The sequence below is a fragment of the Vombatus ursinus genome, unplaced genomic scaffold (assembly GCF_900497805.2).
Source record: "Vombatus ursinus unplaced genomic scaffold, bare-nosed wombat genome assembly UNPS02014863.1, whole genome shotgun sequence".
Lineage (NCBI taxonomy): Eukaryota > Metazoa > Chordata > Mammalia > Diprotodontia > Vombatidae > Vombatus > Vombatus ursinus.
In genome coordinates, this window is record NW_020954641.1 from 33,959,321 (window position 1) to 33,971,738 (window position 12,418).

Here is a 12,418-nt window from a genome sequence, read left to right on the forward strand (position 1 = left end):
TCGTCTTGGTGGGGAGGGAGAGAAGAGATGGGGAGAAAGTTTGGAACTCAAGATCTTGTGGAAGTGAATGTTGAAAACTAAAAATAAATAAATTAATAAAAAAATTTAAAAATAACTTATTCACTAAAAGTCATTCATGAAACAATATTGCTGTTACTGTACACAATATTCACTATAGGTGGCTGGTTTTTATACATGTTCCTCATTCAGCACTTGTAGCTGAGTTTGTTCAGACTTATTTTGTTTTCTAGAGAGATTTTTCTTCTCTAAAGTTTACAAAGCACTTTATTTAGGCTCAGTATTTCATTCGATCCCCTAACAACCCTGCAATATAGGTACTTTTATAACCCTCATATTACAAGTGGTCTTTGGAGACAATGTTCTAGATAATTTCTGAACAACTGTTATTTCCGTCAAGATAAAGGGTACTGGGGTTTGCCACACAATGTCTGTTTGATGATAGATGTATGTGAACTTTCCTTCTCTAAACTGCAAAAGTAAAAATGCAAAGCAAAAAGCTATGATGCCTTCCACCAAGGCCAAGATTTTAAAAACTCCTTACCTAGCTTCTGCATAAGATGGGGGAAATAGGGCTAATGAGGAATTTCTCCAGGACTATGTGAACTGCATTGAAAAGAAAAATTAAAATGAGATAACAATAGTAGTTCATATTTATATAAGCACTTTAAGGTTCGCATGGATTCTCCTAGGCCTCACATGAAATCCTCACAATAACCTTATGAACTATATACTATTATTATTCTTATTTTACAGATGAGGAAACTGAGGTAGAGTGAGAACAAGTGGCTTTCCCAAGATCCCAAAGCAAATAAGTATCTGTGATAGGATTCTAACCTAAGTCTTTCTGACTCAAATATCAATGTTTTATCTGCTACATCATGCTATAAGGAATTAGGATGACTGACAGGAATAAGTCTATGCAACTTTTTGTCATGATTATAATATTCACATAGTAGGGGCTTACTAGGATCATAGACTTAGAGCGAGAAGGGACATTAGCAGCCGTCTATCTCGTTCAGCCTCCTCCTTTTACAGATGAGGAAACTGAGGCCCAGAGAAGGTAAATGCCTTTGCCAAGCTCACACAGATAGTATGTAAGTGGCAGAGCTAGGATTTGAACCCATGTCTTCTGACTCGAGTTCACTGCATTTTGCTACACTTTTTATTCTGCATCATCTCTTAATAATAACCTGCATGTCTGTTGGCTGAGGATCAGACAAGCTGAGCTTTAAAAGTTTATCACCTGGTTGTTCTCCAAGTGATGATTTTTTTCCTCCACAAAAACTCTTAAAGACCGTTTACCAAATTACGGCTGGGCTGTGATCTGTGTTGGCAGAGGGAGTAAACATACTGATGTCATTAGCAGATACTCAAAGAATGAAATAAGGACCTCCTATTCTGCTGGTCGGCTTATCTTCGCCAGAAACAGTCTCAGGCAGAGCAAGTCCCTATTCTTGGGGACATCTCCTGTGGCCTTTTCTCTCAGATTCCAGTGTCAAGAGCTTTGTTCTCCTCCTGACTTTGTCATTTTTGCATTTATGTAAAATATGCCGAGGCTGGAACCTTGCCAGCATCCATGCTGCAGTTTTATTGGAGGATCTCCAAGCAATTCACCTCAACAACTAATGCTTAACATTTGCAAAAATAATGCAGAGATAGATAATATACCCTGGATTAACTTGTGAGTAGGGAGCTATGTGGTGCCCTGAACAGATCTCCGGGCCTGGAGTCAGGAAGACCTGAGTTCAAATTCAATCTCAGACACTTAATTGCTGTTTAACCATTAGCAAATCATTTAACCCTGTTTGCCTCAGTTTCCTTACTTATAAAATGAGCTGGAGAAGGAAATGCCAAACCACTCTAGTATCTTTGCCAAGAAAACCCCAAATGGGTCACAAAGAATCAGACACGACTGAACAACAACAAAAAACCTGTGGACAGGGAGTTGGGGACTGGGAAAAGGGGCAGAGGCCATGCCTGGGTAATGAATGAAGAGGAGTGGACTGCACAGTGAGCCATAGGGAAAAGATTTTACTGTTGACCCAAGAGGTATGCTTCCCTAGTGATATTTCATTTATTCCCTTCAGTACTTTATTTACCTATGGGGGTGAGAGAAAAAAGGAGAGGAGGAAAGAGAAGGAGGGATGAAAGGAGGGAGGGAGGGAGAGAAGGAGGGAGAGATAGGGTGAGAAAGAGGAGGAGGTAGAGGGAAAAAGAAGAGGAAGGAGAGGAAGAGGAGAGAGAGGGAGGAGAAAGGGGGGAAAAGAGAGACAGAAAGAAAGAGAGATAGAGACAGAGAGGAAGAGAGAGAGAGACAGACAGGGGAAGAGAGAGAGAGAGAGAAAGAGAGAGACAGAAAGGGCACTAACAAATGGTCCCATTCCCCAGAGCAGCTAGAAAGATAATTTTATAAGAGAAGAATGAGTCTCATTTTATGGAACTTCAGAACCCACCAAATCACAGCTTCCAAATACCAGGTGATGAAATAAATCCTTTTTTGTCATGGTTGAAACAAGTGAATATATGTAAGCAGCCTATTTCTGTCTTAGACTAGTGCTCAAATAATAATAGTTAAAAAAAGAGGAATAAAGAGGTCTGAGAAGCCCATTTGCTCACGTTTGCTACATTTCAAACTGTCATTTTCAGGAGTGACATGTGTCTCTAAGGTTTTCATCATTCTAAGGTCTGGGTCTGGTTTCCATGGTGAGAAGGTTGAAGAGAAAGTCTCTTTTTTTGTTGCTTAGTTTAAATGCAATATCTATCTAACTTACTTTTGAAAAAAAGTGGCATTTCTTGTCTTTTTTTTCTACAGGACTGAAGTTAGAGAAGGAATCTTAGATAATACTTCAGTGAAAACATAATCCCAGTGCCACACCCATATTTCTTGAACAAAAGTCCACTCTTTTGACTTCTTGTTTTTGCCTGGGTTACTATGCCAGTGTGGTGGAGCATTCAGAGAGTTGGTCTCTAAATTAGGAAAACCAGAGTTCAAGTCTCTCCTGTAACATGGTAGCTGTTATTATTCTTTTGTATATTTAACATTCTATAGACTATTGCACAGATAAATAAAATAATTGCTTTTTGTAGTTGAAGAAAAGTACTAGGATATAAATTAATCCTCTGCAATCTCATAGTAAGCATTTTCAGTAGGTCTCCAGTAGTAGAAAGGCCATCAGGATGACATGTACCTCATTCTGTTTCCACATGGCTTTAATTTATTCTACTAAGTCTCTATTTTGAAAGCTTTTCACTCTATGAAGTTTGGAGATTATGAATATTCAATATGGTGACATCTATTAGAAATATGGTTTTAGAGTTCGTATGGGTCCATGTTATGTTTAGGTAATGATGATGACAATGGTAATTTTCTTCATCATCATCATCCTCATTATCAGAGGCAGCATCTCATGGTGGATATATAGATCTGAACTTGGAATCAGGAAGTCCTGGATTCAAGTCCTTCCTTTGAAAAATATTAGCTGCATGGCCCAGACAAACCACTTAACTTCTAAGATTACAATTGCAGAACAATTGCTATTCTGAAAGAGCAGAGGAAGTTTCCTCATTGTGACTGACCTGTGCCAATAGAATCCCAGTCCAAGTAAAAAAAAAAAAATTATTTCTGTCTTACCAGACATACCTCAAATTAATTCCTTGCCTTGGTAAGAGAGTCTAATGCCGCCGTCCAGTGCCCTGCTGACTGCTGGTGCACAAGGTTAGATAGGCACAGGTCCTGCTGTCATTTAGTAACCTGACATTCAATTGAACAAATAATCTTCCCTGAATTTGGCTGCTATGAGTTTTCTCTGCCAAGGCCTAATCACTGCTTATGTGACTGACAAGAAGATTCTCAGAGGAGAAAAAGAGAACGATGGAGCTATGGAACGGAGGTGACAGTCCTTCGGGGGAAGCAGCAGCACACATGCAAATTATCTCCGGCTGGTGCCCACAATGATATCATGATTTTCATAAGCTGGGGACTGACGTCATTATAAGGCACCCACGTGATTTCTATACAAGTGTCTGCCTTGGCAGGGAGTGTTTATGCTAGTGTTTCTTAAAATTCTTCAGATGATCTCTGTGAACCAAAATGACAACCTATTGGATCAGGACTCGGGGACCATTGGCAGGTCAGGCCATTTCATTAGAGAGGTCAGCTCCAAACCACCACTTAGCTTTTACCGCTGACCCTGCTACCCACAGGTCCCAACTACTTGTTCTCTTCCTCAGTTACTGCCAGGACCTTCTGCGTTGCAAATATCTGGCTCTATGTCCTTGCCAAGATAATAAAAATAATGGTCATAATAAGGATGACTGGCATTTATGCAAAACTTTGTCATTTATAAAGTACGCTTTACAAACATTAGCTCATCTGAACCCAGGTTCACATTTATTTTCCTGCCAGTCTTTTCTGTTTATTAGCCTCCCAGGATTTTTAGCTATTTTTTAAAATCAAGGGATAAGGATCATAATTATAATAGCCAACATTTATATAGCACTTTAAGGCTTAAAATAAGTTTTACATACACTATCTTATTTGCTTCTCCCAAAAACTCTGAGTTAGCTACTACAGGTATTATTATCCCCATTTTATGAATGGGGAAACTGAGTCTCAGAGAAGTTAAGTAATTTGTTCAGCTTTCCAGAGCTATTAATTCTGGCTCTAGAGAGGCAGAATTCAATCCCAAGTCTCTCCTGACTCCAGCTGCATTGTTTCCACTACACTACATAAAATCAAGGACATTTAAAGAAGTTTTTCTATTGACTATAATCCAGTAATCCAAGAAACAATATTGTGACTATTTTAAAAAGGTAGGGGAGGAGGGAGAAAGTTTTTTAAAGGGTGAATTTGCCCATCTGGCATTTAAAGCCCTTTATAACCTGGTTCTAATCTTGCTACCTTTCCAGTCTTGTACATTATATGCCTTCTCATACTCTATAAGCCAAGCAAACAGGGTTTCCTACTATTCCTGACACCCATCACTCCATCTCCCACTGCTGTGCCTTTGCATTGGCTGTGTCCCACGCCTACACTGCATTCCCTCTTTGCTTTCACCTCTTGGAATCTCTAATTTCCTTCAAAGCTCAGTTCAAGCATCACCCTCTACAAGAAGCTTGTCCTGATCCATCCAACTGCTTGTGTTTTCTCACCATAAATTACTTTGTATCTATTTGCATATACTTAAATGGTGTTTCCTTCAATGGAATCTAAGTTCCTTGAGGACATAGACTATTTATTTTTTGTCTTTGTATTATCAGTTTCTAACACAGCTCTGGGCATACAATACGTCTCTAATAAATGCTTATTAATTGACAGTATGCCTGAACCAATCATAGAGATGTTACACTGCACTTCAAGAAGGTAACAATATGTGAAAGAAGTTGGCCTAGCAGTACCAGACTTCAAACTATATTCCAAAGCAGTTACTATGAAAATAATCTGGTACTAACTAAGAAATAGAGTGGTGGATCAATAGAACAGGGTAGGTACACAATATACTGTGGTAAATGGCCATAGTAATCTAGTGTTTGATAAAGATTCAGGCTTTGGGGGTAAAAATTCACCATTTGACGAAAACTTCTGAAAAAACTAGAAAGCTGTTTGGCAGAAACTAGGCACAGACCAACACCTTACACCATATACCAGGATAAGGTCAAAATGGATAAATGATTTAGACATAAAGGGTGATATCATAAGAAAATTAAGGGAGCATGGAAAATTTTACCTGTCAGTTCTATGGATTAGGGAAGAGTTTATGAGCAAACAAGCGATAGAGAGGATCATGGAAAGTAAAATGGGTAGTTTTGATCACATGAAATTTAAAACAAAATTTTCACAAAAAAAACAAATGCAGCCAAAATTAGAAAGAAAACAGGAAACCAGAGAAGAAAATTTACAGCAAGTTTCTCTGATAAAGGCTTCATTTCTTAAATAGATAAGAGAACTGAACCAAATTTATAAAAATATAATCTAATTGATAAATGGTCAAAGATGTGAACAGGCAGTTTTCAGAAGAAATCAAAGCTATCAATAGGCAAATTAAAAAATGCTTTAAATCACTATTGATTAAGGAAATGCAAATTAAAACAACTTTGAGATACCACCTCACACCTATCACAGTGGCTGACATGACAGAAAGGGAAGATGACAAATGCTAGAGAGGATGTGGAAAAATTGGGACACTAAATGAGCTGTTGGTAGAGTTTTGAACTAGACCAACCATTTTGGAGAACAATTTGGAACTATGCCCAAATGGCTATAAAAGTGTACATACCCTTTGACTCAGCAATACTGCTACTAGGTCTGTACCCAAAGAGATCAAAGAAAAGGGAAAAAGATCTATCTGAACAAAAATATTTATTCCAGTTTTTTTTGTGGTGGCAAAGAATTGGAAATTGAGGGACTGTCCATTAATTGGGGAATGGCTGAACAAGTTGTGTTATGATTGTGATGGAATACTACTGTGCTATAAGAAATGATGAGCAGGATGATTTGAGAAAAACATTGGAAGACTTATATGAACTGATGTAAAGTGAAGTAAGCAGAACCAGGATTACATTGTACACGGTAACAGTAATATTGTAAAGATGATCAACTGTAAAAGACTTAGCTCCCCTGATCAAGACAATGATCCAAGATAATTCTAAAGGACCCAAAGATGTTATCCATCTCCAGAGAAAGAACTAATAAACTCCAAATGCAGATTGAAAAATACTTTTTAAACTTTCTTTATCTTTCTGGCTTGTTTGTTTTCTTTTGCAACATGGCTAATATGTCTTTCATGACTTCACATGTATAATTGATATATTGCTTGCCTTCTCAAGAAGTGGAGAAGGAACAGGAAGGAGGGAGAGAATTTGGAACTCAGAATTTTTAAATTTTAAATTTTAATTTTTAAAAATTAAAGTTAAAATTTTTTAACATGTAATTGGGAAATAGCTAACAAAAATATTTTTTTAAAAAGAAGGTAATACTGATTACCTTGTGAAAGGATTCATATTCTACAGCTGGTTGTCATTAAATAACACAAAGAGCTATAAGTAGGGATAATCAAGAAATATCCATTTAAATAATCACAGAAATTCCTACCCATATAAGGTTTGGTGCCAGCAACTGTGGTGATTTTCATTTCCTTGGTCAGTATGGCGGCAATGTTGAAATCTGTTATGTGCACGTGTCCTAAGGAGAAAAAAAAGAGCCAAGGTCAGGGCTTAAGGCCTTTTGGCCCCTGTCATGTAGATGAATTTCTATTTTAAAACAGCCGTTGCCTAGTTTTCTTAACAATTGCTTCCAACCCAATCCTTCTATACATCCATTAAATCCCAGTTACCCAGTGTTCCAAGAACCTGAAAGTAAGAGGTCAAAGTCTCCTGAACCATTTCTGTCTCAAGGGCCTAGCACAATGCCTACCACATAGTAGGCACTGAATAAATCCTTGCTGATTGACTGACTGATGAAGTTGTTCCATTGGAAGGCCAAAGGGCAAAAAAAGGAACAAGCCCTTTTCTATGAAAAATGTGATAACTTTGTCCAAGATTTGGCTGCAAATTTGTATTTGCATGGAATGGGGGAATGCATGAGATGGGAAACCAGCTTCCTAATTTCCAATCACAATTAAGGCCCAGGTATTACCAAGTCTCAAAGGGCAAGAAGGGTGGCAGCCAATCAAAACGCAAAAGAATAAGTGGCCTAAATTCTCATAGTAATCATATGCACTTTCTACTTTATCTATGGGAATATGCAAGGGTATGTTGAAGCCAACTTACTTATGAGAGCCAATTGTTAAATTTTCAGTGTGAGCTTTTACACTTTGGAAACTGGAAAATGCTTACAAAACAGGATTTGATTTGTTATTTTGTTGATTGCCTAGACTTAAGAAAATGATGGAGAAAATGTTAACAATGCAGATTAAACTTAAAATTATGCCATGCCTTTATAATCCCCTCCTCCCCAGAAAGCTGGTTGTTAAACAACCAACACATTTCTAGGGATATGCTTTTGTAATATTGGGGGAATGAGATTAAATTTCTAGCATAGACTTGTGACTAGTGGTAAAAGGTTCTCTTATGAACATTCATTCTCTTTTAAAGAAGGAAATCATAGGATAACAGGTTTAGAGCTAGCAGGGTCCTGAGATATTACCTACTTCATTCTCAGTCCCCTCTTCATTTTACAGATGAGGAACTGGAGGTGTAGAGAAGTTAGGTGATTTGCCCAAGGTCACATACTAGAACGTAGAAGAGTCTGGAACCCAGAGCCTCTAACTTAAATTCAGCACTCTTTCCACTGTACCATGCTGCCTCATAATAGTGATGAGCTTTTAAAACAATTTGATATCACATCATGATTATTCTAATGCCTAGAATATTACCCCTTCTCAGTCTGTGTCTCAAATCTGCCTGTCTTCCTTTAAGGCTCAGTTCTGCTGCCACCTCCTCTGGCAAGCCGTGCTTGGTCCTGCTTCCTCCCTTCTCAAACTACTTTGCATTTTACTTACTTCTATCAATGTTATACATCTCTAACAAAGTATATATCTCTAACAAAGAGGCTCCTGGGCGCAGGGGCTGTTTCATATCCTCGTTCCCTAACAAAGTGTGTTGTACACAGTAGGTGCCTAATAATTGTTTGCTGAATCAAATGGAATCAAATATGTTAATAACCTTCCCTTTGCACGTGGAGGGTAAAAAGGGAGTTCCCATAGAACCAGATAATAAAAAAAAGCACTTCAAAGGTCAACTAGTCCAACCCTTATGTGATCAGAAATCTCTTCACCATCACTGACAAGGTTTGGGCCTTTATCACTGCTGCCTTGACTACTGCAGTAAACTCCTAATTGGCCTCCCTTTCTCAGGTCACTGGTTTCCAATCCATTCTCTACACAGCTGCCAAAATTATATTCCTAATGATGAGGTCTGACCATGCCACTTCCCTGCTCAATAGGCTCCAGGAGCTTCTAACATGCCTCTAGGATTAAATACAAACTCCTTTTTTTGGCATTTAAAGCCTTTCACACCTTAAACCAAGTCTAACTTTCCAGGCTTATTGAATATCACTCTGCTATGCATTCTACAGCCCAGCCAAACTGAACTTCCTGTTCTTTCTGCTGACACCCCGGGCCTTCGCAGAGGCTGAACCCTGGGTCGGGAATGCTCTTCCCCCTCACCTCTGTCTCTTAGAATCCATAGCTTCCTTCAAAGCTCAGCCTAAGTGCTACCTTCTACATGAGGCCAGATGTAAGGGCCTTCTCCCCCTGAAATTATCCTGTATGTACTTTATATGTATTTTGTTTATATTTATGTAGCATGAGGTAAAGACACTTCCCTGCTCCCCAGCATTCCCCATACATGTAGCAAGGTTAAATGGGGTCTTGGGGATCTGACCACATTCACCCATAAGCCACCCAAGCTAGCCTGAAACTTGATTCATTCCTTTATTTTACTGTTTTCCTTCCTAGCTCTAGAGTTATCCAAGAGTATGTTTAGATAATATATTTCTCATAATAAACTTTATTGTTATAATTAATTAGTTAACATTTTCCAGTGTCATTAATTAGCTTACATTAGTAATTCCTCTTATGTCTTTATAATTATATATTTAAATCACCAAATATATATATATATATATATAATTTATTATCAAATTAAAACAATAATAAAGCAAAGACATAAGTAATTATTTATAATACTTTGTCTATGACCCATGTCACACCCAGAGTCACTTCTAATCCTCAATATAACAGTAGATGACTTTTCTTCACTTATCTGGAAACAGCCTCCCACCATTCAGTTCATTCCAGACACTGATCACAGTCTCCTAAGAATCTTTATAATTCTTCTCCGGACAATGGTTAAATTCAGTGTCTCTGAAAATAAACTAGATTGGCCCCTCATCTTTCTGTTTTCTTTAGTAATCACAGGAAATGGTCTTTTCAAAATACACCGTTACTGGTCAGCTATTCACAAATTCTATATCTTCATGTTTTCTTCATGCCTTTAAGGCAGTTCTAAAGAGGGAGAAGTTTCACATCACCTTCTTCCCAAATGTTTTCTCCATTAATCCTTCAAAAATTCTTATAGATCTCAACCTAACACACATACCTTCTCCAGAGGAGAAATCCTTCAAAATTAGATATTTCTTAACTGTCTTGCAAATTTCTAACACACTGCTTTTCTCACCAGTCTATTTGGGTCTCAAAGCTACAATGATGATATTTTTACAACATCTGTAGTTTCTGTGAGAAATGTTTGGAAATAGGGGTTATACTGAAAGGTGTGCATCTGCTTTTGTCTGACAGAATGTGAGCACCTTGAGGGTAGGAATTGTTTTGGTTTCATATCTATATCTCATGGTGCTCAACACAAATCAGTTACTTAGTAAATACTTATTGTCATCCAGCCCTGGTTTGAAACTCCCATTTAGAAGAAACTCTCTACTTTTTGAGGCAATCTATCACATTTTAGAAGTTTTAATTGTTATAAATATATATATATATTTTAAATATTGGGCTGAAATCTGTCTCCCATGACTTCTATTCATTGACCCTAGTTCTGCCATTTTGCTAAGAAATAGTGCTTTTATTTTTCTCCTTTTTTGTAGCTTCATTGTAGCTTTCCTTGCCAGGTTTTAAAGGAGTATTTTGGACATAGAAGCACTGTGCACAGTGGACAGAAAAGAAGCAGGAAGAAATGAGTCAGAAATGAGTCATGCTTCTGACATATGCTGTCTGTGTGATACTAGGCAAGTCACTTTACCTCCCGATGGCCCCAAATTATTCTCTAAGACTATAAGCTGGTAATTTACATTGGGAGAATTTCCTCTCCTGGACTTAAAAAACCACAGATTTGTACCCAAAAAAACTCCAAAAGAGAAATTTTCCATCAAAGCTGGGCCCCCTATTATAATGTCCCTGCCCTTGTATGGCCCCATTGTTCTAACAGCTACAGTATTAAACTTGTAGCAACCATAAAGGGAAAAGGTGTTAAGCTAGAAATTGAGACATATAAATCTTAGACTCTGTTAGCTTCATGTCAGGAGATGGCAACTTATCCAGAAGACCTCAACTCGTTGACATTTTTATTTGTCTGTGTTAGTGATGTTTCAATGCTTTGTCCTTAACAGGGGGAAAAACAATTGTTTTCCTTTACAGCAGTTTAAATTGCACACATCAAACATCATCGTCTTCTCTCCTTGAGGGTTCTGAAGATTCTATTCCAGGTAAATCTCATTGCCTCTCCCAATTTGGCATTCATTATTGATTTTATTTTGCGAAGGCAACAACAGATAGAACATGTTACATTTTTCAAAGGAATAAGAATAAAACTGAGTTGTGACCAACATCTGAAATTTGTCTGAACTGTAGCTAGATGAGGTGATCTCTAGGCAGGGGTGTAATGGCAAATGTTCAACAACTGGATCTCAAAAAAAATACTCATGACATACTTTTTGGTTTAATCTGAATTATTAACATTTCCTCCATTACTTTCTTAAGTTTAGATGATCAACAAAACAATAAATCAAGTATTGACTTGTAGCTTTTGCTGACTTCCAAGGTGTAAACACTCACACTGAAAATTTAGCAATGGGCTTCCAGAGCCCTGCTTAACTTTAAGACTCTTATAATTCTGTGCTATAATTTTGTTGTTCAGTCATTTTTCAGTTGTGTCAGACTCTTTGTGACCCTGTTTAGGGTTTTCTTGGAAAAGATACTAGAGTGGTTTGCTATTTCCTTCTCTAGCTCATTTTATAGATGAGGAAACTGAGGAAAACAGGGTTAAATGACTTGCCCAGGGTCACACAACTGGTAGCTGAGACCAAATTTGAATTCAGGAAGATAAGTCTTCCTGACTCCAGGCCCAGCACTCTATCCACTACACCACCTAGCTACCCCTGTGCAATAATAATAAACAGCAATTTAAATATATCAATATGATCTCAGTTATTATCATGGTGCAGTAGAAGGAGTGCTCTATTTGTAGTCAGAGGACCTGGGTTTAAAACTTGGTTTTGCTACCTATAACCTGCATGATCTTGGGCAAATCATTGGCCCAATCACTCTGGGTCTCACTTTCCTCAACTGATACATAGTAGGTGCTTAATAAATGCTTATGATTTCCTGACCTAAGGTCTCTAAAATCCTTTCTAGGTCTAGATCTTTGAGCCTATGAATTGATGGCCTTGAAGGTCCTTCCATCTCTAAATCTATGACTCTAGGATTATTACTACAGTATAAGTTGTTCTCTGATACCTTATTGTAGCATAGAAGCAATGCTGGTTCTCAAAAGTTATGCAAATGCAGCACAGTCTGACTTCTCTAGAAAGTCTTGGAATCTGGGCCTTGGGTCAGGCAGATGCTTTGTTACCTGAGGACCTGCCTAGCTAAATTTCTAGAGGCCCATT

General features: G+C 37.9%; 1 protein-coding gene across 2 annotated transcripts in view; it reads right to left on the reverse strand.

The window, feature by feature from the left end:
* The window catches only part of STK32A (serine/threonine kinase 32A), a 106,085-nt gene that overhangs the window by 41,600 nt on the left and 52,067 nt on the right, over positions 1-12,418 (reverse strand). For both annotated transcript variants that reach the window (XM_027841922.1, XM_027841921.1), the window contains exon 4: positions 7,112-7,201. In XM_027841922.1, coding sequence (XP_027697723.1) covers positions 7,112-7,201 — 90 coding nt within the window. The remainder of the gene's footprint in view (positions 1-7,111; positions 7,202-12,418) is intronic.